This window comes from Emericellopsis atlantica (assembly GCF_019669845.1).
Source record: "Emericellopsis atlantica unplaced genomic scaffold F5Z01scaffold_5, whole genome shotgun sequence".
Taxonomy (NCBI): domain Eukaryota; kingdom Fungi; phylum Ascomycota; class Sordariomycetes; order Hypocreales; family Bionectriaceae; genus Emericellopsis; species Emericellopsis atlantica.
The window spans coordinates 414,845-441,878 of record NW_025764707.1 but is presented as its reverse complement, the minus strand read 5'-3'; the positions used below and the strand labels follow the sequence as shown (position 1 = coordinate 441,878).

The following is a 27,034-nucleotide window of genomic DNA, read 5'->3' as shown; positions in this document are numbered from 1 at the left end:
ATCGTGACCCGCGAGGGTGCGTGCATCCAGTCGTTGTCAAAGACAACTTGCCAGGTCAGTGATCGTGGGAGCCAAGGATTTCTCATCTCCCACGTCAGGTAGCCATCCACGCCAATATTTGACATCCCTGTGCTGTGAACATGAATGGCGTGTGCTCACGAAATACTGTACTTGTACTCCATGTCCCATGGCAGCACAGCCCTGTTATTACGCTTGGGGGTGTTCGTCCGACAGCGGGTGATCTCAGCTATCTCCGCGCTATTATGCCATTGCCATGGTTCTCCCTTCTCAGCCTTATTGTTCAACTGTACGGAGTATGTTGGATCCACATATTGCCTGCCTGCTCCCACGGCTTGTGCTGGAAACGTGACCAGAAAAGAAAGTACCAGACGATGCGCCTGGCGGTGAGAGCTGCACCTGTCCGGTTCGCAGGCGGCAGACCGCCTCGATCCTGACCCGGCGCATGTAGCCTGGCTGAGCCGCTTGGGGTTCGCTCTCCGTCTCCAGTGATGCGGGCCCGGAAAGACATACAGCTCTGCTTGCAGCGACAGTAACACGATGCAATAAGTCGTCTGCGGCAGACGGAGGGAGTGAAAGTCAGCCCGACAAATAGTCAGTGTAAATTACTCGTATATCGACCTGCAGTGGCTGTGAGTGGGTGCTGTAGCATAGTCGCGCGTGCGCATCGCATATGCGGCGCGTGCAGCAGTGCATGTACGTGCATGTATACGTGCATCCATCCATGACCTTGGCATGCCATGCATGGTCGGCTTTTTTGTCGTGGACTCATGTACGTCGTGCGTTCATCGGAATTCCACCCATGCGTGCCGTGCACGGTGCAGTCGTTCACCGACTAAAACCTTTGCGTGGACAGAGAGGAATGACCAAACTGGCGGAGCGGTGAGCGAGCGGTGAGGAACCGGACCTTGTCTGGGTGGGAAGCGGAGTCCAACTCCAACACGCGACGGCTGACCACTGTCGCGTAGACATCATTGAAATGCGATCAATAATTGTCATACATTGACCGTCGGCCGAAGCAACACGCGATCAGCAACGGCCAAAGCGTTCGGAGCTCGGGCCATTCGCTTAAGAGCCTAGCTGCCTAGTCCACACTTTATGCTGGGGCTTTATTATAGGTAAATCAAACTTCCAAGGGCAAAATTCAAATGGAGACTGAGTCCACGGTAGGGGTGGTGTCACTTAGTGATCAGGGCGTGCAATATTGTTGACTTGGGGCTCCCCAGTTCAAAGTTGCAACGATGCAGATTGTCGTGCGATTGACAGCGATTGACAAGGGAGCATGCATGGTATCTGACAAGAGCTCATGGCTGAACCGATCTTGCTGAATGCAGTCGGGTCCGCACGCCACTTCTACACCCCCTTGAGAGTGCTCACAGAGACTCGTGCCCTTCCCATTGCACGAGTGCGGTACCGGACACCGACCCATACCCCATCGGCAAGAGAACAATATACTCGCGCGGGAGAATTGTCTTGTTTCCCCAAGGTATGCCGGCTAGAGCTTGAAATCAAAGAGGTCCAAGCCTTCAACGGTGACGTCAACCTTGAAGACGCCGCCACCATACGTCTTGCTCGTCTGGTCATCTCCCGAGTCGTCCGAGGCCGTAGTGATGACGAGCTCGGTACCTGCGAATTGGACACATGTAATGTTGCGCGTGGGGAGGATGACCTGGCCCACCAGCTTCCCCTGGGGGCTGATCTTCAGGACACGCCCTTCACCATACACAGCATGCCAAATGTTGCCTTGGACGTCAACTCTGAAGCCATCGGGATCAGCAGACCCGGGGTGATCATACAGCACGCGCTTGTTCGACACGTCTCCGGTCTCCAGGTCGTAGTCGAAAGCGTACACCTTGCCCTCGGACGAATGCGTAAAGTACATGGTCTTTTTGTCAGGCGACCAACCAACGCCATTTGGGATGGTCAAGTCCGTCATGAACACCTCTGGGCTCTTCTTCCCATCAAAGCGGTACAAGGAACCTGGTATTCTCGGTGAGCCACACGAACACCCATGGCGGTGGGGGGTTAAATGAAAGGCTCGTGCCACACACCTTCAGGCTGGCAATCACCACTCGGGAAGTCTGTCATATTGCCAAACCAGAAACGTCCATGGGGATCGGCGCCTCCGTCATTGCCTCGGAGGCGGTCATTCGGAGGCTCACTGAAGCTGCTGATCATCTCATACGATTCGGTCTCTAGATCCAATATGGCGATGCCCGTCTTCATACCAATGAGGATGCGCTGGCGCGGATCGACTCCAGCGATATTGCACGTAACGCCTACGGGTACATCCAGCTGAATTGTCCTCAGAGACGGTAGCCCCTCTGCGAGCGAGACGAGGTGTACCCGCTTCTGCTTGATGTCGACAAATCTCACTATGCCCGAAGCCTTGTCGTAGAATGGCCCCTCGCCTAGGGCACAGTGGAGGTCCAGCCAAGGCTCTGTCACGTTCCACTCCTGGAGCCCAGCCATGTTGAGAGTTGAGCGTCGTCGAATTGTGTGTGTTGTGATGAGGGGTAATTGGCGCGGGGTAACAATAGAATCGAGGAGCTCTGGTGGTTGCAGAAGCGAGAGGAATCAAAGTCAGAGGCAATTTGAATTGGCGACGAGACGTTGAAGGCAAGCACATATTAATATTTACTGCCATCCAGCGATTTTAATTTGATGGCTTGGTGGCCCCTCTCTGACGGAACGTTGGGCGAAGCTCTCGATGGAGACGCGGCCCTACACGCCGTAGCCATTATTATCCGGAGTACTGTATGCAATCACTATATATGGACAAGTCCGCCTGGGGCGATCCTGTCAATGACTGGGCTAAATCTCGTAATGCCTCGCCAGAAATGAATTGACATGTCTTCATTTCGAGGCAATTGAGGAATCGCAGGTCATTTTGAGGTGCGGGCGGGTATTACGCCGTACTACGTACACTAACAATTGAGGCGTTAGCTCTATCGCAACGAGAGGGTTTGGAGCATGGATCATTCTGCCTGTTATGGGCGTTCCTTAATCCCTGCTGCAGAGGCCCGACCCAAAGCAGAAACCGGTGAGCTAGGATGGCCGATGCGAGTGTTGTACGATGGAGACTGGGGGATCTGTCAGGCCGCAGCTTCGGCCGCAGATTGTGACCCTGGACTCGACTAGCAATACGGAGTATTTCCGACGTGTAGTCATACGATGTCGAGGCTCCTCAAGCGCAACCAACGTAAGGTAGGTGTCATACGACAGCTTTTCGATCTAGAAGACCTCAACAGTGAGTGAGTGACTGCGTTGTCAAGCAAAATACGCGTTCCGGCATCTAGAATCAACTGTTGCGTCTATTTGTGACAACGTGCTAATTACTGACGTCACTTTAAGGTTAATGTTGAACGATTGGAAGTTGACAGCCCTGAGCCAGTGTGCAACGTGCTGATATTACCTCTCATTTCAAATTTGACGAGAAGGGGTCCAGTCAGTAATAAAAGGTAGTAATGACTTCAGGTAAGTAATTAGTGGACGATGACGGCAATTACCATCCTACCCATTTGCGTCCACCCGCCTGTAGCGCGGTGGGTAGGAAGAAGGGCACTCTACGTGTAACCTAGAACTGCATTACATTGTCTTGAAGAGACGGGACTTTAAGCTCTTTTGTTGACACTACACGCGTAGCTCAAAGAGCGACATACTAATTACGTAGTGGAGTACTTCTTGTACGTACTTATGCAGATGGCGAACAGTTTGACCAATCATAAACATGTTCGTAGTAATTAACCTGGAGATTGATTGTCGCCAGGATGCGTGACGAACATGCGGGCGAGCTTTGCAGCTCCTTACCAAGAATCTGCTCATACTCACTGACATAGACTGTGCTCTAAGACGGGGCACGAAAGCCAATGCTCAGGCTCCATGAGGATTATTTTACGCACCGACGTCTGACTCTTTGTCCTTGGCTCACCGTCTAATACGGACACACAAATGCCGAGGCATGACGTTGCTTTTCCCAATCCTTAAGGCGAGTGCCTAATAATTACTGCCTACCGTAGTGCGACCGTAGGCCGATCTACTGAGTATCCGTTAATTAGCGTGCCGTTACATGGTGCTGAAACCTGACCCTGGCACGAGAACGGTAACCACCAGCCTTGCGTCAAGGCTGTGAGCCTGTGAGTAGTTCACGTCTTGAACATCATCTTCACGAGCCCCGGACCTAATTAGCACACAGCCAGAGCACCATACATTTACTTAGTCATTACGTACAGACTCAAGGAATACGCGACAGGGCGGACGCGCTGTTGTGTGACGACACTTTTCCACGGAAGACTTTTAGATGTTGGTGCCTGACGCGCTTCCTGCCGTGGTTGATTGACTTTCAACCAGCGTCACTCACACGTGATGAACCGAACCCGACCCAACTGCGGGCCGGCCGGTAACTTAGGCAAGGTCCTTCCCGTGCGCAACTGCTGACTGCCGCGATTTCCATCCCATCCTCCTTCCACTTGTAGTAGTGTGCCTGCCCAAACAGGTGGAGCTTCCACTGCCTGGCAAGTGCAGTGGCATGTCACTGCCAGGCAGCTTCCATACGGGTCCATCAGCCCTGATGCAGCCTTCACCGATCGAACCTTCAAGGGTGAGGCCGTTGTTCTTATTTACTTAAGGTAGACAGCTCTCGTCGCTGTCCGCGACCCGATCCCCATGTCAAACAACACGTCGATAAGTCTTCAATATCCTGGGTGTCGCCCGAATGAACCCATTTTGCGCCTCGAATCCTCATCGCGAACCCGCACGCCCCGCCAAGAACCATTGGTCGGGATCCCTGGATCCGGAAACCCGCCTGGCACCGAGCGGCCAGACTCTCTGGGCAGTAGGATTCCAACAGAATCTTGTCTCATTGCATCGTGGACCCAAAGCTGGTTTCGGCCGAGCAAGAAGCAACGTCAAAAGACCTGACCTCTACTACTGTTGGTGATGAAGTCGGCACAGAGTAATTACATCGTTTCTGCGCGCCTCAACTTGACGCAATGCAATGCAAGCCAGACCAACATGCGCGCGCAGATCACGCACCCTGGCGACTTGGGTAGCTACACATGAGCCCTCGACACGGCTGGCACGCTAGGGACATTTCCCCATCGGCCTGCAGGCCTTTTGACGACGACGAGTCTTGAATTGGTTAGTTATTATCATCTCTTCTCTCGTTTGTACCTACATGTCCGGTTCGACACGACTCACGAGTCACGACACACTTCGAATTGAGGCCCAGGGAGCTCCGCCACGGTCTATGCCGGTACCGAGGAGGACGGAGAGTGTCGTATGTGCCTAGCTTGACAGCTTTGGCACATCGATGCACGCAACGCTCAATTCCCGAACCTGGTCTGTCGGGCACTAATAAGCTAGGTCACTCACTTGTTACTGGCGAAGTTTCCTGTGTTCTGTTGACCAGTGTCCAATCGACAGCTCATGCCCGCACCGCCTCGTCAACCTTGAACCACTGGACGCCCCCTCCCCCCCTCCCCCCTCGGGTTGATCCCGCTGGCCCGGCCCCTGCGCAGGACCACGCGCCACTTGTTGCCCTGTCTGGCCTGCCGTCAACCGCGTCCAGGGCCATTATGATGAACCAATCTTACTTGGTACGCACTGCTGGCGTCAAGAGTACGGTAGACACGCCTCGAGGCAGGGCGGTTCTTCAGCCACACATGTCACACGCGTTGCGCACCACATACTGCACTACGACTTCCTTGTGCTCGGGGCTTGGATATTGCAATGTTGCGCATGCTCGCCTCGCGGCTGTTGATTGACTGTACCGTTTGAGCCCAATCAGCCACTGCTACCTACATAAAAATAGGCGGTAACGCCGTTCTGCATGCGCCGTGGGGTGAAAGATGCCAACGGGGACCGCCTGACCCAGTAGCCGGGGAGGCTCAGGTGCGAGCTACGTAGTCTGGCACTATTGATCCTTGCTTAGTGCTTGACCCTTGCTGCCATCCTGAACCCCAATCTACTCGCACGCCGATGACGAGGATAGCCATGCCACGCCACCAGGGAAGGTTCGTGTGATATCAATGGTGAGATTGGTCAAGGAGGGTCCATCACCCATCTTGCCCAAGAGACCGTCACTTTGAACGGGGCGAGCGGGTAAACGTGACCCCCAAACTCGAGATTTTCGTGTGTTCATCACATCGATATCACGTTGGCAGATCCCTTCGATACCGTGGAAAGCTTGAAGTTCTTTTTCCTTCGCGTCTCCAAAACTTGTACAGCTCGCGCAAACACACCACACTGTTGACCCTGGGGCGTGTTCCTTGTGTGTCGCTCTCGTCGAATTATTACTTTCTTGAATATTTTTCTGGTCTTGAAATTGGTTTACACCGTCTTTCAGGACATCTCCGTTTACTATTTTCTTGCCTTTCTTCCTGTTGTTTTCTTTTGGCTGCGCCCGTGTAGCGTTGCCTCACCATAAGAGTGCTTTTCCAGCCTGCCGGCCGCATTTGTACCGCTTCAAGGACTTTGGTTCCTTTCTTATATACGCGCAGGCTCTCGGTTCAAAGCTGGTCGTCAAGAGCCAGCACATTTTGCGCTGCTGGCTGTGCTGTCGCCAACTGGATACGGGCCACCACAAATACACGCGCAACAGAGGGACGGTTTGGGTACTCGAGGCTCGGGCCCGACGTGTCCCAAACGATCTTTCATTCACTCTGGCTTTAACAACGATAAGCCTGCAGCATCAGGCGTCCTCAAGACAAGGTAGTCCAGTGTCTGTCGTCACTGACACGACTCTCGCAACCGCCCAGAGTTCGCCTCGGACACCACCGACGCCCACTTGGGCACCACAGCAACAACTTCATCTGCACAACCAGCCGCAGACTGCCTCGTCCGCAACCAGACTTGAACGACACTTCCTCCTTGACTTTGGCAAAGAGAATCAATGTAGGCGGGCTCAAGAAGACTGCCGCGCAGGGGACATAAATTCAATGACGGGAAGGAGATCTGTGGCACCGAATGCCTCGATACAGCAGACCACTGGACCGCCACCCCAGGAAACAAACCAGCAGCCTCCCTCGCCTAGAACGTCTTCTCAGGAAGCACACGATGTCCGCTCGTATGGTCCGGCTGAGCCCGTTGGCAGGCAACTGTCGTCTACACCGCGAGGTCTTGGGGTTCAGAATATCCTCAATACGACCGAGGGTGACTATCGGGCCCCGGGAGTGAATACTTTATACGTACCAAAGACCAGAGGCGCCCGGGAATCGCCTCAAAACCAACCGACCCAGCAGTACCAAGCCCACAAACACTATCCGCCAGCGATGACCGGATCGATGACCGAATCCTTCTTCGAACGTCGCCCAGAGAATCGTGATTCTCCCCCAAACCAAACTCCCGCACCCTTACTGTCACCAAGACGGATCCTGAGTCCCCGGGGACCCCGATCATCGAGCATTCGACCCGGGCCACCTCCGCACGAGCTGGACAAGCGACTGCAAGCTCCAGTGGCGCAGGCCGCCCCGGCCAAGAGACCCTATGAGGATGTTTCCTCCAGCGACCACCTCTCCGGTCCAGCCTCTAGGCGTCTGCCCAACAGTCTACCTCACACGCCGAATCCTCCTGGTGCCTCCCCTGCGCGCGCAGCATCGCAGCCAGCAACGCAGCCTTTTGGTACACCGCATGTGCTAACCCCTAGCGTCAATCCATGGATGTCTCAAGAGCGAGGCCCTGTCTCTCCCCTGGAAACGCCGCATTTGCATACCTATGGCATCAACAGGTCTGCATCAACATCAGGAACGATTGCTCCGAGACCTGGACAGCATGGCCAGCCAGCAGGGGCTTCTGCCATGAGTCCACGTGCTCTGGGATTGGAGGGAAGCCAGGCCGCTTCGCTGATGCGTCTTCCAGGCTACGAGCACGAGCCCATCGAGGTGCATGTCGATACGTCGCAGGGCTCGCGGAAGGCGAGCGAGAAACGCGAGCGCAACGCCCAGGCTTCGAACAGACACCGAGCCAAGAGACGGCAGATGGCGCAGGATGACAAGAAGCACATTCAGCAGCTGCAGGAGGAGCAAGAAGAACTCGAGCGTCGCATCCGCGACTTGATGGCTTTAGCGGACCATTACCGAGCGGACCGGAACCGATTGCGAGACATTGTCCGTGCTACTCCAGCTATTTCCGATCATGCAGCAGGACCACCGAGTCCGCGGACTACAGAGTATAATAGCGGCGCAAGTCCAATGCTGCACCACGCACCGCATGGTCCGGGCGCATTGCGAGATTTCAGAGAGCACAGTAGCGAGGCTTCGTCGATGGATCGCACTGCGCAGAGGCCTATGGTGGAGGATCGACAAGAACCATATGCACACCGGCATGGATCCACGACGCCGAACTCCTCCACCGCTTCTCTGCCGCCTGGGGGAACGTACATGCCACTGCCCCGACCGACCTCCGCCTCGTCATCCACAGGCATGGGAGAAAGGCTCCCGTCGCTGAGGACGTTAGAAGGCCCGCCTCCACCTGTTGCTGATGGCCGCGTGTGGGAACGGGATTTGAGGACAGGACAATGGGTTCTGACACAGCCACGGCAGTACGAGATGGGGTGGGCGACAGGAGTCGCTGGGCCTCGTCGACCGCACGAAGGGCCACAGTGATGATTGCTGTGCCGTCTTTGCTGGTGTTGGCCGGCATATCGCGCTTCAAAACACGCGGCTAGTCCCCCTCCACGCGGAACCAGCGATGCTATAAGCAAGACATCTGTCGACCATATCACGGGGCAAGCAACTTGCGAATTCGAGCAGATGGTGTTTCGGATGACAAAAAGAATATGTATTTACTACGGGTGATTTGACAGGAGTCACGGCCAGGAGTCGGGCTATATCATTTCTTTTGGAAGATAGGGGATAGTAAGATTGGCAACATTACAGACGCTCATAGAGTGAGCACACAGACGGACCCTACTGCATCCTTGCAGACAGTACAGACTCAGGACGAGATCAACCATTATACCCATGAGAGCTCTTGGAGAGGCTCCAACAAACATTAATAGAAAGTTACAAGACTGCGACTTCACTTCCTTCAGCGTGCAGAGGGGCGAAACCGAAGTGCTATTGTCTGGGTGCAGGGTTTGAAGTCTAGAGAGCTGCTGCTTGGTCGGATGCATGGGCACTGGCCCTGCGATCCGACCCCTTTAAGTGCTAAAGTCAACAACACGGAAACTTTCTACTCACACCACCATCAAAAAACACTGGCGGATGCATTGTCTGTGGGACGAGACCTTGATTCGAGGTCACACTATTCAAATTGCCCATCAGAACGAGCCATGGGATGATTCCGACGACGACCTCTTCATGCAAGAGGAGATCCGTCCTCGGAATCGACGACCATGCCCATCTATCTGCCTACTTAGCCCCGACGGCGTAAAGCCACTCCAAAGTTCATAGTAAACATCCTGCTCAGCCTTGGTAACACCCTTAATTCATTGGCTTGTAATGATTGTAGCGGCAATCAAAGGGGGGTGGACAAACACGACCACGCACAATCCTCCAGACGTCTAGTCTTTGCTGGTACCTCAGTAACTAACGAGAGGTTCAACACATCTCGGTAGAAAAAGGAATCGGCCTTACTTGGTAATCGGGTCTGTAATTATGACTTGGTACATCCAGCTTTGCAAGGGCCATAGCCATCACATTGAGTGTCGATTAGGGTAGTATAGTGCCAGGGGCAAAGTCAAGTCGGCATAATACGTGGACGGCCACGTCTTCGGCATACACAAGCAGTGACGCACGCAATTAGCTGTGGCCAGCCAGCTTGCTGATAATTCGGATGCCTCAAGGCTGCCGAATAAAGAAACAGGCAGACATGAAAGCTGGCCGGCCAAGACAGGGGCCCGTACGTCAAACAGGCTGCTCCATTAACCCGCCTGCGATTGGTCCACATGCACCACGTAGGGCTGAGGTACCTGATGCATGGAACGTGGATTGATCGACCGAGGCTCGTTGCAAACTGGCAATTGAAGTCTGAAGATGGCCCGAAGGAAGGTTTTGTCAGACTTGCCTCTATTAGCTGACGTGCCTTTTTCGGCTTGCTGTCGATTACAAGCGCAAAATTTCCGAGGATGCGGACTACCTTGTTTGATCATTGATGAGAGGACAAGTCCGCAGATCTCCGCAGCAGAGGCACAACAAGACGCGGGACACCGTCTGTGGTGGCCTATCAGATTGACTGGTGTCGGTCTTTGTGAAACCATCACCCTGTATTAATACGTATAAATGTGGTTGTTGTGTCCTCAAACAAAAGTGCAGAAGCAAGCAAGCAGCGCACAGCCCCCTTGGCTCGATGTTGACGATCGGAGCCAGTGGATTTTGAGCCTTGGCTGGGAACAGGTGGGCTGCTACGGAGTACAGTCCGGGTAGTGGGAGCGTTTGAGCATGGAGAGCCGGACCAAGCGCTGTGATTGTTTAACTGTTTGAACGATTGACTCGAGGGGGCAACCAGGAAAAGCATATGACACCTCGCTCTGGCATTGGTCATCTCGCTGCCTTACAGGGCCGACGTGGAGGACGCACGTTTTCCATCCCAATTGAAGGACCGAGTCGTTTGGACGCGTTGGCTCTTGCCGGATGAGACGGGCGGGTCCAGGGACATTCAGGTCAAGCTGGAGGATGTCGACGATAGCGCGGATACGAGCACTGGTAGCAGAGGCCGCATCTGGAAAGCTGCCAACTCATTGACCGCCCTGTTAGTGCATCGAGTCGCTTACAAAGGCTGGGCTTAGCAAGCAAGTCTCGGTCAGATGAGCATCGTCCCGATCCACCCCCGTCAACAGCCCCGCACATTTACTTTGATTGGCTGGGTCACCAGGCAGCAGCGCCCTCTGGCTGAGCGTCTGCCTCATCCTGCTTGAGCGTTTCTCAGCGGCCTTTGAAATGGACGACGTCCTCTGCCTGACTGCGGCTTCCGTTTTCCCCATCTATCACATCACAACTTCACTGTACTGCCTAAGGTACTGCCTTTATCTGCCCCTCGTCGTTTCTGCCTCAGTCCTGTGTGAGCGTCGCCATTCTTGCCTCAGGTACATCTGCGAGCGAGTTCCCAGCCGACACCGCCTCCCCCGACACTGCCGCCGGCTGCTATCGATCCCGACTCTTCCTCTGCTATCTGACAAATCACGACAACAACCTCGTCGACGCTTGTCCCGCCGTCTTCCAGTCCCGGATTCGCTTCACAAGTCGCTGGTTTGCCTAGGATTGCCCAATTCGCAGTCGGCCGCAACGACGACATTTGGACAAGTCCAGCGTTGTGACTGACCCTCGCCACCCGTCAGCATCAGAGGCCATTGCGTCCACGCCCCGCCGTAGGACAACATCACCTGTGACAGACGGAACTGGAGACCAAACACGTCTTGGTGGATCGTGCCTTTGGCCGTCACAGTCCAATCTATTGATCGTACGGCCCTGGACGCATCCTCGAATGCAGGCTTACCATCCATTGTCGCATCGGCCGTGACTCATCATCCCACGAGTCCTTTTACTTTCCACATCAGGCGGAACAAGCCGTATCGATTGCGGCCTTGCACTCGCGAACAGACTCTTCGAACCTTCACGCTACAAGAATTCCCATCATGTCCGTCGCAAACCCCCGCCGCCGGTCGCCTGGCACTGCACTGCTTGGCGAAGATGCGGACAGCATCTCAACCCAACAAGCCTCCATTCTCCTGAAAGGCGCCACTTTCCATGCGCCAACGTCTCCCACACCAGCGGATGAACAGACCTTCTTGCCACCGTCGTTGCCCCGTGCCCAAACTCATCTTGATGACGCCGTCGGTGCGAATCAGCGTCGCATCGAGATGGCGCTCAATGATATCGAGGACGTGTTGGACCTCGACAAATTGACACTGTCCACCAAAGAGGACAATAAGTTCCTGGCACGCGACGAGAATATCCCCATCCGCCACGGATTCTTGCAGAACCCCATCGTCGACCCTGTTCTCGCCAAGCAGCAGCAGAGGACCATTGCTCGCCCACGATCGCCCCGCCGCACCAGTGACGATCAAGTTGACAGCGGCCTTGGCTCCTCCATCGCCTCTTCAGACGAAGAAGTCACAAAGAAGAACAAGAAGTCACTGTCTGCCGCAGCCATCACTCGCTCCGCGGCAAGCCCCAACCTAGTCCCGGCTCCTACGTTCAGCAAAAAGGCGATCAGCCGCATTCACGAGCACATTGTTCTCCCTCTCCTGGAACGCGAGTCCCTCAAGGACTTCCGCCCCATTGTCATTGACGTTCCCCGCCGCATCTCATCCAAGGAGATCATCTGCCTACGCGACCTCGAAAAGACGCTCTTATACAGGGCACCGGTAAGTCAATTATCTGTTGATTCAGGCGTTTGGGGAGTTGCTTATCAGAATTTGCTTGCAAAGGACAAGGCCAAGTCGGGCATTCACTACCTCGACTTTTGTTTGAGCTCGGTCCGATGCATTCAGGCTACTGTCGAATATCTTACCGACCGCGAACAAGTGCGACCCGGCGATCGACCTTTCACTAACGGCTACTTCCTCGACCTAAAGGACCAGATTCTGCAATACGGACGCGACCTCGCCGCCGCCAAGGGCGACAGCTCCATGGACATTGACCAGTATGTACCTCGATTTGTGCCGACTACCAAGCGCAAGGCTAACCCCATCCTCAGAGGCGAGGAAATCAAACTCTACGGTGGAATTGCCGAGAATGGCCGTCCTGCCGAGTTAGTCCGCGTCCGCCATGACGGTACTGCCGTGTCCATGGCCACTGGCAAGGAAATCGATATTGGCGAGGGCCCCGTCCAGTTCAAGCGCTCTGCTAGCCAGCAGCGCGAGGATGAGGAGGAGATCATGCGCTCCATGGCCCGCCGCAAGAAGAATGCTTCCCCGGAGGAGCTGGCCCCCAAGAGATGCCGCGAGCCTGGCTGCACCAAGGAATTCAAACGTCCCTGTGATCTGACCAAGCACGAGAAGACTCACTCGCGTCCCTGGAAGTGCCCCTTTTCCACTTGCAAGTACCATGAGTTTGGCTGGCCCACTGAGAAGGAGATGGACCGCCACGTAAACGACAAGCACTCGGACAAGCCCGCCATGTTCGAGTGCCAGTTCAAGCCATGCGCTTACAAGTCAAAGCGCGAGTCGAACTGCAAGCAGCACATGGAGAAGGCGCACGGCTGGACATATGTGCGCACCAAGACGAATGGCACCAAGAAGGCTGGAGGAGGTATACCGGCTCAAGCCATGGTCCAGACGCCAAGCTCCATGCAGCAGACGCCCCCGCTGGCCAATGCGTCGACTCCTTCGGACGCATACAGCGTGGCCACGCCTCCTCAGGATCCCTTCGTAGGCCACCCTGGTCAGAACGACTTGACGTCGCTGCACCCTCAGTCCGATGCGGACTGGATGGCCTCCTATGGGATTCAAACTGAGGCCCTCGATGGGATGGATCATTTCGACCAGCAGCTCTCTCCGTCATCGGCTGCTTCGTATGAGCAGTTCCCCCCCTATCAAAACGGGGCTCAGTTTCTCACAGAAGAGGAGATCTACGCAGCCACGGCTCGCATGCCGCACCATCAGGTGCCCGTGGACGGATCGCTGTTTTACGGCGGGAAACTGATGCCGCATGGAGGGTTCCAGGTCCACCAGCCCCATATAATCCCGCAAATGCCTATGCCGTCTCAACACCACCACCAGCAAGTGCAGACTTATAGCAACGGGCAGCCATTCCACGCAATGGCCCCAAGTGCGCCGGCACCACACTTTTCCCCCAATGCGAAGCAGAACCCAATGTTCTGCAGCCCGCCCAACCCTGTAGACGATGGATATGAAGAGACATTCCATACTGTCGATGGGGGTGATTTTGAGCTTCTCCCAGTCCATATGGGAAAGTCGGGCATGCAGCAGCCCCTGTTCCAGGAGGTGCCCAGCGCCGATCTGGGGTTCTCGCAGGTTACTGAGCCCGAAATATTCCGCGACGTGGATGTATCTCAGATGTCTCAGATGGATTTCCAGCACCACTTCCACGCTTGAGAAAGCAACTATGGCTATATCGTCTGGAAGATGGCGCGGAGCGGTGTATCATGCACAGCCAAATGGGCTGAATAACGAATTACGATGAACGTCTCACAGCACGTTGTGGGTTGAGGATTTGGGGAACGAAAAATCTACGACCTCGCAGCGGAACTTGCGCGGGTGGGGTTAATGGACCCTATCATTTGATTTGAAGGCAACGTCTATTTTGAAGATTGCGATGCCATTTGTATTATCGAGCTATGGATGGGGCCTAGGCGCTGGACAGAACAGGCCTACCGTACGTTGACGCTCGATTCTGTTAGACTGCAACGAGACGAGACGCAGCTGTTCATGGACCTGGCACAGTCAAGGCAATTAATAAAACATCTACTTCATATCCTTCCTTCCATGGTCTGCATGTGATGTTGGTTCGGGAGCGTCAAGGGTCAACGAATGAAGGACCGTTACCTGGACATAGCTACTTATGTTCTCGGTTCTGGCCATTCAAACCCCGGACGCACATCCCCCGCACTACTTTACCTTATCGTCCCTTATATCCGTACATCCAGCACGATTAAGCGCACCTCAGCCTCGGCCTAATCTGGTTCTACTAATGAGAAGCAGTACTGTAGCGTCTGTTTCGCACATTCCTCTTCCGCAGATTCCAATCATAGCGTCACTCATGGGAAGAAGGTAGAGAGAGCTAGCCAGCCGTGTTCGCCGACTGAGGGGTGGAGAAGCTAGCGTGGGAAGACTGGAGGCGGCACCTGGCGGAAGACAGACAGCCTGGGACTGGAGCCTCCATGTCCCTGGAGTCTGGACCCTTAATTACCTAGGTACCTACCTTGGCACTTGCTCCTCCACATCCTCATCATCGTCATCACTTCGTTCCCTTCGACTCGATCTCTTGGCCACCACGCTCTGGGCACCACCCGATAAGGCGTCGAAATGGGTTCACAACCGGGCACAAAGGGCGAGCTTACTGTGCTCGTCACCGGATTTGGGGTACGTATGCAGTCGTTTCCGCCATTGCATCAACCATGGCGCCGTGGTTCCGCAGGGACACTGGAAAGGAGCTCGGCTGACACACGACCTTGCAGCCTTTCCGCACGCAGTACCCTGTCAATCCGTCGTACGAGATCGCACGTCAGTTGCCGGCCTATCTCCCGCCCCTGCGTGCCAAAGATCCCTCCAGCCGTACCTCGCCGTCCATACCGGAGGTGCGCATCCTCGTCCACCCTGAACCCATCCGGGTATCGTACAGACGAGTCGGAGAGCTGGTACCGACATGGTGGGACGAGGACATTGAGGATCGGAGGATAGATCTGGCGATACACATCGGCATGGCCGGGCCGAGACCGTATTACCAGATCGAACGAAAGGGTCATCGGGAGGGCTACAAGAGTAAGGACGTCGATGGGCTCGTTGGCGACATCAAGGATAAGGGACGGGAATGGAAATGGTATGGCTGCCCGGCGGAACTCGAGAGCGACCTCAATATGGACGACGTGCTGGGACGCTGGCAGGCACATAGTCCGGTATGTCACTTACTGCCGTCTCAGGCCCATTGAAGGAGCGAGCACTGACTGACCTTGACATTGCAGAAGGGCATGGACTTGCGGATATCAGAGGATGCGGGGCACTACCTCTGTGACTACACGTATTACTCGAGTCTGGCCCATCTGTGGAAGCAGCAGCGCGAGAGAAAGGTGACCTTTCTGCACGTGCCGGCCGATGCGTCGCCCGCTAGCATCAGTATCGGGAGGGAGTTGGCCATTAATCTGATACGGGCCATGGTCGAGAGCGAGGTCGTCGCCAAGGATAGGGATCTCGCGAGGCAGACGAAGGCCGGCGACGAACATGGTAAGGTGAACGCATGAGCGCACTGTGGTCTCCCGAAGCTTCACCTCTTTATCAATCCTACGTGTAATAGTCCATTTCTGTAGTATGACTAGCGATTATAAATTCTTGCAAGCCTTCTTCATCTTGCACTGGAATGTGAATGCAAGTCGACCAGTAGTAAGTAGTATTCTTGATTCACTTCCCGTAGTAAGAGTTATCGTACCTAGATACGTACCAACTACGTATGCTGTTGGTGGTTGGAACTTGGGGCGCCGCCACTTCCTGAGGTTCCGGACTCCGCAACAAGGACGGCGAGGTCGGTCCACAGGTCGCCGATTTCCACATCTTGACAGTCACTGACGTTATCCTAGTGTCCATTTACGACACTTCTTCCTATAAAAACATTTCTAAAGCCCATCTGACCAACGCAAGACGAATCAACCCAAACCGGCCACCATTCGATATTCCACAGGAACGACATACCCGCTATCTGTTTGACCCCTCACACGTCATCGCCATCCTCACCATGTGCAGAAAGGCCACCTGCGACAATTGTCGTACGTATAACCCCGTCACCCAACTCCGTGGCGTTCAGTGCACTCCTTTTTGTAGAACCCGAAATCACTGACGCTCATCAGACAAGACCACCTGGTGGGGTTGTGGCCAGCACGTCCCCATGGTCATGGACTCTGTCCCGGAAGAGGAGCGCTGTGCGTGCGAGCCGAAGGTTGACGTGGACGGCAAGAAATATCCCCCCAAGGCAGGAAAGGGAGGTTGCCATGTGATATAATCATATCCATGATGGAGATTGCGAACATGTTTGTTTGCATGGCGGCGGCGAGATGGGGGCAGTTTTGGCGGCGAGGTGTTCAGGGTAGGGTGTCAGAGGATTCAGGGTAGGGTGTACAGAGGATGTGTTCAACGCCTTTGCGTACTTGCGTACGATGCAAACATGGCTCATAGTATTCAATTGTATAAAGTCTGATCATCTCCTCCGTCCGCCAGCACCGCCCGCGTCGCCCCTATCCGCCAAACTGACCACCTCTTGTATCCCCGCGGCCTCCTGCTCTTCCTCCAGCGCGGCAACCTCCTCGCGGCAATCCCACCACTTCTCCTCGCTGAGCTCGAATGCCTTCGCCTTGATCTCCTTGACGGGCATGGATTCGGGTTGGATGTTCTTCCAGCGTAGGCTGGTCATGAGGATCTCTTGCCATTCGTTGGACGTACGGACAAAGAACTCGCGTCGAGACTCAAAGGGCTGTGTTGCATGCATTGTCAGTATCACGGTCTGTAGCACTTGGTGTTCTGGAGAACTAATTGAGCTTACCCTGGGATGAGGCAGACCGTCGTCCACGGACGCCGCGGCGGTGGATTCAGCATCGTCCTCGTCGGTAGACGACGCCGTCGTGGGCGCAGCAGAGGTCTCTGATCCGTGCTCGGATGCTTCGTCACCCTGCTTCTTCTTGCGCTTGCTCGGCGTGAACTTGTTGTCTGCGGCTTCGTACTCGTCGTCGTCTTCATCCTCATCTTCCTCATCTGCGTCTTCATCTTCCTCGTCGTCGCCCTCGTCGTCCGACTCGATCCAGTCTTCGACAGGTCGCTGGAAGATCTCCTTGCACCCATCGAGTTTGTCCAAGTTGATGGCGTACAAATCATCAAAAGTAAACTCCCGGTCACCCTTCTCAAATGTGCCGCCGTAGATGTAGAGGTTGTCGCCCTGGACAGCCAACTGTGCGTTGAAGCGCATGTGCGGTGGCTCCATGGTGACGGGATACTCCTTCACGGGAGCCTCCTCTTCGGCTTCTTCTTGCTTCTCAAGCTCAATGTCGTCCACATCGTCCAGTGACGCGCCCATTTCTAGGGCCTGCAGCTGTCGAAGAAGCTCCTCGTCACCACCTTGTCGACCGCGGCGCCCGCCACCTCTTCGCTGATCCTGCGCGACCTTCTTGTTCTGTTGGCGTGGTTTACGCAATGGTAGAGGCATGAATCGGTTGCGGTCCACGTTCCATGCGAATAGCTGGTTGAAAAACTCGCTGTCCATGCCCTCCTCGCTCTGCTCCACATCATGCACACCGCCAAACATGATACCTCTGCCTTTATGCCATGTCATAGTTGCCCCTGCGCGCGGCGGGTTGGGAGAGTTGGCCGGCTTCTTCCTTCGTTCCCATCGCACGGTTGGGGGCGAGTTGGGCGGCGCATCATTAGGGGGCTGCGTCATGCGCAGGAAGAAGCAATCGTCGTGGACCTTGGGCTTGAGGATGTTCTTCTGCCCTTGCGCCTGCCCCTTGCCCGTCTTCTGCTTCAAGTTGACCGTCGCTTTGATGCGGGAGTAGCCTCCGTAGAGCACCGCGCCGGACTCATGAGGGAGGAGTGTGAAGGAGGATCTCGCATCAGGCTTCAGCTGCGCCTGTGGCAGCGCTGGCGAGTGCCACACAAAGTTGACCGTGTCAAAGATCCACAAGTCGGACAGGTACCGCGTCTGGTTCGAGGTATCCTGGAAGCCCCCAAACAAGATGATGTACTGCTTCCAATACGTCATGCGATGGCCGCTCCTTGCCGGCGGGCTCTTGTCCTTGCCCTTGGTCTCAATCTTGGTCCATTCCCTCGTGGCTGGCTCCAGCCTCCAGAAGTCAGAGTAGTGATGAAAGGTGCCCTGCTTGGGAGATGAGAATTCGCCTCCAAAGAGATAAACATGCTTCGGATTCTCCGCACGTGTCCAAGCATGACCAGACCGCGGCAATGGGGCATTTGGGCTGGTCACGCAGCGCCACTCATCTCTGTTGATGTTGTACACATTCAAGTCGTTGAAGAAAGATGCCAGTGAGCCATTAAAGTATTCGCCGCCAAATAGCAGCAATGTGTTGCTGTCATGAGGCGAGGCGAGGAGTGTGCTCGCAGCGCGTGGTCGAGGCGGGGCGTCAACGACCGTCTCTGTGATTTTGAGGTGCAATTCCTGCTGGCGCCGGTATTCCTCCAGAATCTCGTCGAGATCGGCATCCTCGGCATCGGAACCCTCGACCTTGGCCGCTTTGGACTTTGCCTTTTTCTCTCCCTTGTTGGCTTGTTTGGCTGCCTTTTCCGCCTGCCAGTGAAAAATGTTGTCAGTGGGGGAGGGGCAGGGCATGACGATGGTCTCGGGAGCTGTATCCGTACCTTCTTTGCCTTTTTGGCGTCGGCGTCGCCCTTTTTCTTCTTTTCTTTTGCCATTGTCAATGATGGGGATTTGAGAAATGTGACCGAGTGAGAAGAGTGCAGGATGAGTGAGAGAGTTAAGCTGTCGCATAAGTACGTATGGTGGTGGGTAGAACTGGTCCCCACTTTATGACATGATTTAACTGAAAGCTTTCTGATCATGTTGAAAGCCAGCCAGGAGAAACCGACCATCTGCGTACGTAAATTATGCGCTGTCCTGTTGATCATTATATACGGGCCATCCACGCTCTTCCTCACTAGTGGACCAAGAAGACTGACGGATGGAGTTTGGCTGGGTGGATGGGCTGTCCTCATGCCCTAGGGCTATCGTCGTCCTTTGGCCTGCCTCGATTCGACGCTCCCGGCATGTATGCAACCATGGCCTTGCTCGCCCCTTCCATGCAATACTGCACAACCTCAATCTTCTGATCCTCCGGGGCCAGCTTGGCAATCTGGCGGATGTCGCTGGTCCTGGGGAGGTACAAGGCATGGTTCATGGGTCCCGCTATCCCGTGTAGCTGCTTCAGGCTGTAAGGTTGCATTGTCCGAAGATCAAAGACTTCATCCGTGGAATAGCCAGGCCCACCCCACGGGGGACTTGCAAAGACAACGGTCGTATCCATGTCCAGCCTCAAATCGGGATGCAGCTCCTCTGGGCGGTTGCGGAGAGCGTCTAGGAATTCGAAGCTGTCGCCGTGGACCCAGGTGATTATGTCCGACTCAACTTCGTAGACGTCGGCGTTGTGCTGCGCACATGCCAGAGTTGAAATGTCCTTCTCAATGGCAATGATTCTCTCCCATCGCTCAGAGTTGGCAAAGGCGATCGTGTTGCCCCCAGCGCCTGCAAACATGTCGATGAGGATGGTCTTGTTCTCATCGGTGCCATACATATCGTTGGCCACAGCCCTGGCTCATTTGTTAGAATTGCCTGGCGGGTCGCAACTAGCAGACAGATACATACGTTGCTACCGGTTCGGGTGTCACGCCAAACCAAGCATCGTCCGTCATCCAGATACCTTCATCGTAGAGACTGAAGATGGAGTAGCGCTGCGCAAAGTACCTTGATCCACTTCAGCTTTGAACCTTTCGCCGCTGTGAGAAACTCACTTCTGAATGTCCCATGGTACCTGGTCTCTGCTTTCGTAATGCTGGCACTCGTCCGTCAAGTCAACCTTGCCCGCAGGCGTCATCTTGAACGCTTTGTCCATCTGCGACTGGATCAGCATGCTGAAAATTGAGCCCATGCTGGCCATTGCGCTGTCTTCCATAACGCGCGACCGCTCATGCCGAATGGCACTACGAAACAACTGCGAAGGCGATATGAGATCGTGCCTGGGAAAGCTGAGGGTAGCGCTGAAGACTTCGTGTTGATGGATGAGCGTGACAAGGCTGAAGGTTGGAATTGACCAAATTGGTTAGCGCCTTGGCGACGCAAGGCTGCAGTGGACAACTTTCGCTGGAGCTCCACTGACGTGGAAGCTGTGCAGTGAGCTCCCGAGCTACGACATCCTCCCTCGCAAGAGACATCCATACATGTACCCTACGACTTGTACAGTAACCACCGACACACCTTGTTAAAGGAAGGAGAGTCACCATGTTCAACGCGCTGAACCGATTCATGTCCCGTCTTGACGGCGACTTGCCGCATCAACGACGACAAGCGGAGGCAGGGTCATTCGGCTTCCAAGTGCTCAGAAACACGAACCTCGACCTGTCGATCGAGCCGTGGTTTGACTTTATCGTCGGCATCAATGGTCGTCCCATTGTACGGCGGCAAGCCTATAATTATCCTGACGCCCTGCTGACACGGTGGTAGGATAACCCAGATCCCGCGCTCTTCGCGCAAGAAGTGCGCAATTGCGCAGGCGGAACTGTCAACCTCGGACTGTGGAATGCGAAAGTATGTCTCCGCTTCATGCGCTTGTTGTGAATGCAATCTGACATAGCATAGGGCCAGCGTACAAAGGACGTGCATATCCCTGTCCCCAGCGACACAGCATCCCTCGGCCTGTCATTACAATACGCCCCTCTCGCTCTGGCCGCCAACATATGGCATGTCCTCGATGTAGCCTCCAACTCACCTGCGGACCAAGGCTCGCTGCTGCCCTATTCAGACTATATCCTTGGTAGCCCCGAAGGCGCTCTCCATGGTGAGAGCGCATTGGGCGAGCTGGTGGAGGACTTCATTGGACGGCCACTGCGTCTTTACGTCTACAATAACGAGTACAACGTCACAAGGGAGGTGACGATCCAGCCAAGCCGCGGATGGGGAGGCGAGGGCGCGCTGGGGTGCGTCCTGGGCTACGGAGCGCTGCACAGGCTCCCCGCACCGTTGGACGAGCCAGTGAACGCGCCCGGGGAAATGATGTTCGATGGCGGGAACAACAACGAGAAGAGCGAACCTACCTTCAACCCGGCCAGTGCACCGTCGCCCGCTCAAGGCGGAGACTACCTGGTGCCAGCACAGATGGTGACGCCTGCCAGTGCCCCTCCACGTGGCGGGAAGAAGAAGGACAGGGGCGGGCGGAGTCCGAATCGCTTGATGGATGACTACTTCAAGGAAGAGGAGGAGAAGAGCCGGGCAGTGGACAACGCGCCGCAGAGCAAGACTCCGAGCGGACCTCCGCCACCCAAGGCTGGCGGTGGGCCGCCCAAAGCAGAAGAAGCACAGGCCGATGAACAATGATAGAGCGACACCTGGAATTGATGTGAAAGCAACAGATGGATTGAACCACTCATCTGTCTATGGCCGCCTGTCTCGTGAAATGCTATGGCTTGTTGTACACCTTTTCCCAGATCGAATGCCTGGCCGAACCCCTCGCTTGCTTTGTCTAGTTAATGAAGTTGACGCAGAAAAAGTGCAGGATGAGACTGCAGACCACGTAATCAGCGAATGCCCTAGTTTGGTCAGCGTCCAGCATCTCCACGCTTGGATGTTAATGGAACCGTACCTTTCGGGCGATACCTTGGGGAAGTCGGCCTTGTTTGCTTCAGTGGTCTGGATCCGTAGTGAAACTGCCCATGTTAACCACCATGCGCCCAACGCGGCTCCATTGATACTCACTCGTCAAGACAAACTGCCCGACCGTCCCACAGAATCCTGATAGGAAAGCGTTGAAAGGCTGTCGAGCTATGGTTAGCCCACCATCGCAGAGGTTCTCGATTCTCCAGACATACGTAGTTTCCAGCTAGGATGCAGTACAAGAACTGCAAAGCGCCCACGAGCACGAGGAAGAGCAGAAACACATCGAGGAGCTTGGTTCGCTGCGGCGTCTCGGAGAGATAGTAATCGTACAGGTTTTGGAAGACTTGGGCCCAGCCGCCTTGCGCGGCGACGGCTTTTGGCTGGGCAGGCGTGGGGATGGGGATGGGGTTCTTGGTCGGTGTCAAGGGTGCTTTCGCGGAAGGAGTCGATGTGGCAGTCGTCGCGGGTGCCGCAGCGGGCTCAGATCTGGCGTTCTTCTTGCCAGCCATGGTTCGCGATGATGTTCATCAATGGTGGTGGTGATGGGAACCTGGAGCTTAGGTGATTTCGAGGTTTCAATTGACACGACAGCTACATGAGTGCAGGGCTGTGATTGGGTCATATCAGTCAAGTGGACCCGCAATCCGGGGTTCCTCTATGTCGTCAGGATGCCCAGGGACGCCGAGGCTTCCCATTACCTTAGACTTGCTATCCAAACTCGTTACATCTGCTCTTGTCCAGTTCCTGACAACTGCTTCCACACATATCAGAATCTCCCCATGTCGGTTAATAAAGCCAATATGGTAAGTGGCTCGCCCGACAGCAAGCACGCCAACTAAGACCTCTCCAGTCTGGACTTGAGAACATCTCCTACATCCTCGCCGCGCTCGTCGCGAGTGGTGGAATTATGGGCTATGCGAAGACCAGGTCCCTGCCCTCGATCATCGCCGGCTGCGGCGTTGGCGCCCTTTGTACGATTGTTCTCCAGCCTCCGAATCACCCGCCAGTACTGACCCAAACTAGATGGTCTAGGAGGATATCGCATGCAAAACCGTCAACCATATGGTGTTGAGTTGTCACTCCTTGCTTCGGTTGTTCTTGGCGGGGCTTCGATCCCAAGGGCGATTCGTCTGAGGAAGCCAGTCCCCATGGCTCTGAGCGTGCTATCGCTGTTCGGCGCGTGGACCTTTGGCAACGGCGTTCGCAAGAACCTGTAAATTACCTGCGCCAAGGCTGAAGAAAATAACATGCAGATTGTTGATACATTGTAATTAAACAAGTATATAGTGTTTGAACCAGTACAGGGGGCGAGTTTCGTGCCTATCGTAAAAATCATGTCGTCCGGCCTCTTCCGTGATCGTACAGGCTGGTATAGAAAGCTGAGCCCTAGCCGCTGACGCCTCGCACCATATGTAGTTTACAATTCTCAGCAGAGACGGTCTATGTATTCGTACGTCGTAGAAACGGTTCGGGCTCGATGATGGATCGCATTTGGTCGTGGTTGGTGGCAGTCGACATCTACAGCCCGAGCTCTTTCTGCTGAGCCTTGATCCTGTCCCTCTTTGCCCGTGCCGCCTCTCTATTCTCAGCCTGCATCTTGTATCTCTCCACGCGGAGGCACTTGTCGACTTGGTCCTTCATGTCGTTACATCCGCCTGATGCCTTGTGCATGAACCCCTTCGCGTGGCATTCTTCGAGCGCGGCGATGACGTCCTCGCAAGCTACGCAGAATTGTGAGCAGGCTGTGATCAGCATCAAATGAGCAGTTACATACCGAGGGCGTTCTTCGTATGCAAATGTGGATGCATGTTGGTTGTGTCGATGATGGCGAAAGTTCCATCGGAGGGACGGACGGGCGGGTTTGGCGATGCGATCTTAGTGGCGCTTGGGCCACTGGATTCTTGGTGAGGTGGGTTAACCTGGGCTCATCCCACTTTCGCCAGTCCGACATAACGGCGTCTACCAAACAACGACAGCACGACCTCAACCACACTGAGCAGATCCAAGGCATCCACAGTCTGCGCAATGTCGGAAGCAGCTGCGCAACAAGGCTCTGCGCAGGCGCAACAGCCGAAAGGTCAGTCTCCTCCTCTTACCAGCCAGCTCACTCATGCTCACTTGACAAAGTTGATCTCCAAGCCACGTACTCAAATTACAAGAACACTCTGCAACAAATAGCACAGAAAATCGGCGATATCGAGCAGGAAGGAGAAGAACACAAGTCAGTCCACACCCACCGGGATCAGATGGTCTCACTTTTTTCTGTCGATCTCTTCGCCTCCCCTCGTTGAATTCTTTCTACCGTCCCGTTTACTGATCTTTTATAGACTGGTGCTCGAAACTTTGGAACCACTTGATGGCAACCGCAAGTGCTACCGCTTGATCAACGGCGTACTCGTGGAGAGGACAGTTGAGCAAGTTGTCCCTGCCTTGAAGACGAACCAGGAGGGCCTAAAGAAGGTCTTGGACGACATGTTGAAGCAGTACAAGACGAAGCAGGAGGAGCTTGACAAGTGGAAGGTCAGTGACTACCCGAGTTTACCAGCACACTACATCATTAACATACTGACGCCTTTATAGAAGAAGAACAATGTTCAGGTAGTCCGTCAATAAGAGACTAGGCCAATCGAAAAACGAAATTTGCACTCACACTAGACTGGTGAAACTCGACTAAGCCCAGACACTCCAGTCGTACGATGCGAATCCTCAGTATCATCTTCTGCTCCTGCTGCCCTGCTATGGGAAGCTGTCGACCGGCAGCTTGGGCAAGGTATCACGTGAAACGTGAAAGTATGCAGGATGGGAGCTTGGTGTGGTGGATGCATATGATGCGCTGTCATCCCACACAGGTACGGCGTTTCCCACGAGTAGTTGAGTGAGGCGTGGGGTTGCACTCGAAATTTGCTGCCTGATTATTGATGTCTAGCTACTGCCCCAATTTGTCAGTCTGCCATTGCCTGGAGATCTAACACGCTTCCATGACACATGCTGACGAGGCTCCTTTATGCTGTTGTATAGCAATTCGAACAAATACGCGGTGTCAATTGAGAGGTTGCCCATCGCGCTTCGAAGGAGCTCAACCAGATGACCGGGTCAGGCTCTCGTCCAGGACTCATAAGGCGTGCGCTGAGGGTGTCATCGCCAACAAACATGCGTAGACGAACAGGCGCCAGTTGGCACGGTAAGCCCGACGAGTACAGCATCGCGCTATAGCCCGTCCACTTCCTGCTATTGCGATGGAATAGAGAAAAACGGCTCTCCATCGAGGCAAACGCTGCGGCTTCAAATTGCCGTGGGGGCTGTTGCTGAAATGTGCAAGCACACACGAGGCCAGCATCTGATAAAGCCCCGCGCACATGGGCACCAGTCAGGACTCAGCCATTAGAGACGCATCGTGCACGAGCCAGGGTCTGGATGTATCAAGGAATGCCGAGAGCGATATTTAAACCCCTTCCACGGGGTTATGCATCATGGCGCCAACCTCCTGGTTCGGTCGGGAAAAGGCGCCAACCCAGCGCTCTGAGTGGTAACCCGATGAGAGTACAAGTACGTAGCTCCAACTTTCGGAATCTGATTCACGGTGCAACCCTGGACCTTCCAGAGATGCTTGGAGGTATAGGTAGTTATAGCATCAGAAACAATCCTACATCATCCAATCAGTCCGTAACCGTCTAGAAGCTTCAATTCTCCGTCCCAGACAAATCGCGCTCGAGAAGGGCCGTAGATGATCGCTTGTGCAGTACCTTAAGCTACCGTCTATGCGAAAGCAAACAGACGGGACAAGAGACATCTCCCGTAGCGGCGAGGTAGCCTGACGTGGGACACACCGCTTGTCCGAGGTTCATATTACGAAGTCAAAATCCAGAGTGTGGCGCAAACTAGCGGTAAAGGCACTGATCCTTCCCGAACAAAGTTCTGTCGTGCTCATATCGAAGACATGGACGCAGCGGATGTAATTAGGTGTTGTTGTACAGACGGGAAAGGGCGACCGTCCTACCACCTTTCGACAGCGATGGTCGTGATTATGTAATTGGTTAACAGCCAGTAGGGCTGTTGTTATGCAGGCAGGCGGCATGCGATGCGATTGCCCGGTGGACAAGCGCTGCTAAGTTACCTCAGGCCTCACCCGGCACGTTTTTCATTTTGGCAATTGACACACGTTGCGATCCACGATACCTTATCCAAAAGCCGGGAAAGCATTGGGCATCATTGACCGCCTCGCCCGCCTAGTCTTGGACTTGCAGTACGTACTTGGACTCCTCATCCTTGCTTTAGCCTTTACCCGCGTCGAGGACAGATGCGCGCGCGGAACCCCACGTCAACGAACACTCCACATATCCGCATCGAAATGCGACAGCCCAGCAGCACTAGGACTGACCGCGATTGAACAACGCAGACACACCCTCTTGCATCCCGTGCCTGTACACCACACGCACCGATTCCTGCCCAAACAGTCCCTAGTCAAGGTAGCTCACTCTCTTCTCGCAGCCCGAGTCTACATACTTGGCACTCATCCCTGGTCCGAAAGCATTTGCGCTGACGCGATCTTGCAGAAAAGCCATTGACGAACGAAACGGCGCGACCCTGTGTAACACAACGTCGCCGTCGCAATAGTGTCTCGGTCCTAAGCCACATGCACCCAGGCTCGAGATCATCCGCCGTCACGGTCAGCTGCTTCTGAATCAACACACGCCCCGCTTGAGCAAGCAACGCCAGGAAGACCGAGAACTCCGTCCACGCTGATCAGTCTGGTTGCTTGCTAGCTGCAACTGCGACGTCTGCCTGCGGGTCGTTCCACCCCTCCCTCTGGAAGCCTACACGGCTTCTTCTCACCACCCACAGACGGGGTGCCCACAGAGAAATCGTCATAGTCTCCGATTACTGCGGGACAGGGGACCAACTCGGGTCGAAAACCAGTACCACAGCGAGTAGGGATACTCGCCGGACGTGCAGGATCAGACACGCTTGCTGGAAGCAACAGAAGGCTTGCTGTGCTTCTGTGCCCTGACCGAACAGTCCTGCAAAACGCACCCTTGCGA

General features: G+C 54.8%; 11 protein-coding genes across 11 annotated transcripts; 6 read left to right on the top strand and 5 right to left on the bottom strand.

Annotated features, from left to right (window-relative positions):
- Nucleotides 1-1,147: 1,147 nt before the first annotated feature.
- Nucleotides 1,148-2,586, bottom strand: F5Z01DRAFT_452569 (putative calcium homeostasis protein Regucalcin). The gene is made up of 2 exons (XM_046259842.1): nucleotides 2,070-2,586; nucleotides 1,148-1,998 (listed from the first exon to the last, which is right to left on the bottom strand). Exons 1-2 carry the CDS (start codon nucleotides 2,488-2,490, stop codon nucleotides 1,514-1,516), a joined length of 906 nt encoding a protein of 301 aa, XP_046121026.1. The 5' UTR covers nucleotides 2,491-2,586; the 3' UTR covers nucleotides 1,148-1,513.
- A 3,972-nt stretch (nucleotides 2,587-6,558) lies between these two features.
- On the top strand, nucleotides 6,559-8,732 carry F5Z01DRAFT_451337 (uncharacterized protein). The gene has a single exon (XM_046259840.1). It carries the CDS (start codon nucleotides 6,957-6,959, stop codon nucleotides 8,619-8,621), a length of 1,665 nt encoding a protein of 554 aa, XP_046121025.1. The 5' UTR covers nucleotides 6,559-6,956; the 3' UTR covers nucleotides 8,622-8,732.
- Nucleotides 8,733-11,433: 2,701 nt separating this feature from the next.
- Nucleotides 11,434-14,216, top strand: F5Z01DRAFT_451217 (zinc finger transcription factor ace1). Its single transcript, XM_046259839.1, has one exon. The coding sequence runs from the start codon at nucleotides 11,591-11,593 to the stop codon at nucleotides 14,012-14,014; it is 2,424 nt and encodes an 807-aa protein (XP_046121024.1). The 5' UTR covers nucleotides 11,434-11,590; the 3' UTR covers nucleotides 14,015-14,216.
- Nucleotides 14,217-14,944: 728 nt separating this feature from the next.
- On the top strand, nucleotides 14,945-15,876 carry F5Z01DRAFT_633870 (putative pyroglutamyl peptidase type I; the record flags this gene model as incomplete). Its single annotated transcript, XM_046261995.1, has 3 exons — nucleotides 14,945-15,001; nucleotides 15,097-15,534; nucleotides 15,601-15,876. The coding sequence occupies 3 exons, from the start codon at nucleotides 14,945-14,947 to the stop codon at nucleotides 15,874-15,876; spliced, it is 771 nt and encodes a 256-aa protein (XP_046121023.1).
- Nucleotides 15,877-16,823: 947 nt separating this feature from the next.
- On the bottom strand, nucleotides 16,824-19,045 carry F5Z01DRAFT_617435 (uncharacterized protein; the record flags this gene model as incomplete). The annotated part of the gene is made up of 3 exons (XM_046260976.1): nucleotides 16,824-17,096; nucleotides 17,166-18,920; nucleotides 18,992-19,045. 3 exons carry the CDS (start codon nucleotides 19,043-19,045, stop codon nucleotides 16,824-16,826), a joined length of 2,082 nt encoding a protein of 693 aa, XP_046121022.1.
- A 296-nt stretch (nucleotides 19,046-19,341) lies between these two features.
- On the bottom strand, nucleotides 19,342-20,283 carry F5Z01DRAFT_671544 (RNA cap guanine-N2 methyltransferase-domain-containing protein; the record flags this gene model as incomplete). The annotated part of the gene is made up of 3 exons (XM_046264712.1): nucleotides 19,342-19,936; nucleotides 19,992-20,090; nucleotides 20,138-20,283. 3 exons carry the CDS (start codon nucleotides 20,281-20,283, stop codon nucleotides 19,342-19,344), a joined length of 840 nt encoding a protein of 279 aa, XP_046121021.1.
- Nucleotides 20,284-20,493: 210 nt separating this feature from the next.
- F5Z01DRAFT_647642 (GRASP55/65 PDZ-like domain-containing protein) lies at nucleotides 20,494-21,757 on the top strand. Its single transcript, XM_046262999.1, has 3 exons — nucleotides 20,494-20,795; nucleotides 20,847-20,930; nucleotides 20,982-21,757. The coding sequence occupies exons 1-3, from the start codon at nucleotides 20,625-20,627 to the stop codon at nucleotides 21,714-21,716; spliced, it is 990 nt and encodes a 329-aa protein (XP_046121020.1). The 5' UTR covers nucleotides 20,494-20,624; the 3' UTR covers nucleotides 21,717-21,757.
- Nucleotides 21,758-22,551, bottom strand: F5Z01DRAFT_647638 (oligosaccharyl transferase). The gene is made up of 4 exons (XM_046262998.1): nucleotides 22,208-22,551; nucleotides 22,095-22,152; nucleotides 21,982-22,045; nucleotides 21,758-21,928 (listed from the first exon to the last, which is right to left on the bottom strand). The coding sequence occupies exons 1-4, from the start codon at nucleotides 22,502-22,504 to the stop codon at nucleotides 21,862-21,864; spliced, it is 486 nt and encodes a 161-aa protein (XP_046121019.1). The 5' UTR covers nucleotides 22,505-22,551; the 3' UTR covers nucleotides 21,758-21,861.
- A 223-nt stretch (nucleotides 22,552-22,774) lies between these two features.
- On the top strand, nucleotides 22,775-23,212 carry F5Z01DRAFT_671541 (UPF0136 domain protein; the record flags this gene model as incomplete). The annotated part of the gene is made up of 3 exons (XM_046264711.1): nucleotides 22,775-22,798; nucleotides 22,846-22,966; nucleotides 23,019-23,212. 3 exons carry the CDS (start codon nucleotides 22,775-22,777, stop codon nucleotides 23,210-23,212), a joined length of 339 nt encoding a protein of 112 aa, XP_046121018.1.
- Nucleotides 23,213-23,513: 301 nt separating this feature from the next.
- F5Z01DRAFT_671540 (uncharacterized protein) lies at nucleotides 23,514-23,803 on the bottom strand (the record flags this gene model as incomplete). Its single annotated transcript, XM_046264710.1, has 2 exons — nucleotides 23,514-23,716; nucleotides 23,770-23,803. The coding sequence occupies 2 exons, from the start codon at nucleotides 23,801-23,803 to the stop codon at nucleotides 23,514-23,516; spliced, it is 237 nt and encodes a 78-aa protein (XP_046121017.1).
- F5Z01DRAFT_451370 (putative prefoldin subunit 2) lies at nucleotides 23,677-24,627 on the top strand. Its single transcript, XM_046259841.1, has 4 exons — nucleotides 23,677-24,072; nucleotides 24,123-24,216; nucleotides 24,323-24,515; nucleotides 24,576-24,627. The coding sequence occupies exons 1-4, from the start codon at nucleotides 24,021-24,023 to the stop codon at nucleotides 24,606-24,608; spliced, it is 372 nt and encodes a 123-aa protein (XP_046121016.1). The 5' UTR covers nucleotides 23,677-24,020; the 3' UTR covers nucleotides 24,609-24,627.
- Nucleotides 24,628-27,034: the final 2,407 nt, after the last annotated feature.

Coding starts and splice junctions, on each gene's coding strand:
- F5Z01DRAFT_452569 (XM_046259842.1), bottom strand. CDS start 2,490: ATGGCTGGGCTCCAGGAGTGGAACGTGACAGAGCCTTGGCTGGACCTC. Junction 1,999..2,069: donor TGGTGATTGCCAGCCTGAAG/GTGTGTGGCACG, acceptor CGAGAATACCAG/GTTCCTTGTACCGCTTTGAT.
- F5Z01DRAFT_451337 (XM_046259840.1), top strand. CDS start 6,957: ATGACGGGAAGGAGATCTGTGGCACCGAATGCCTCGATACAGCAGACC.
- F5Z01DRAFT_451217 (XM_046259839.1), top strand. CDS start 11,591: ATGTCCGTCGCAAACCCCCGCCGCCGGTCGCCTGGCACTGCACTGCTT.
- F5Z01DRAFT_647642 (XM_046262999.1), top strand. CDS start 20,625: ATGTTCAACGCGCTGAACCGATTCATGTCCCGTCTTGACGGCGACTTG. Junction 20,796..20,846: donor GCATCAATGGTCGTCCCATT/GTACGGCGGCAA, acceptor ACACGGTGGTAG/GATAACCCAGATCCCGCGCT. Junction 20,931..20,981: donor TCGGACTGTGGAATGCGAAA/GTATGTCTCCGC, acceptor GACATAGCATAG/GGCCAGCGTACAAAGGACGT.
- F5Z01DRAFT_647638 (XM_046262998.1), bottom strand. CDS start 22,504: ATGGCTGGCAAGAAGAACGCCAGATCTGAGCCCGCTGCGGCACCCGCG. Junction 22,046..22,094: donor CGGGCAGTTTGTCTTGACGA/GTGAGTATCAAT, acceptor TAACATGGGCAG/TTTCACTACGGATCCAGACC. Junction 21,929..21,981: donor CCCAAGGTATCGCCCGAAAG/GTACGGTTCCAT, acceptor TGACCAAACTAG/GGCATTCGCTGATTACGTGG.
- F5Z01DRAFT_451370 (XM_046259841.1), top strand. CDS start 24,021: ATGTCGGAAGCAGCTGCGCAACAAGGCTCTGCGCAGGCGCAACAGCCG. Junction 24,073..24,122: donor GCAGGCGCAACAGCCGAAAG/GTCAGTCTCCTC, acceptor CACTTGACAAAG/TTGATCTCCAAGCCACGTAC. Junction 24,516..24,575: donor AGGAGCTTGACAAGTGGAAG/GTCAGTGACTAC, acceptor ACGCCTTTATAG/AAGAAGAACAATGTTCAGGT.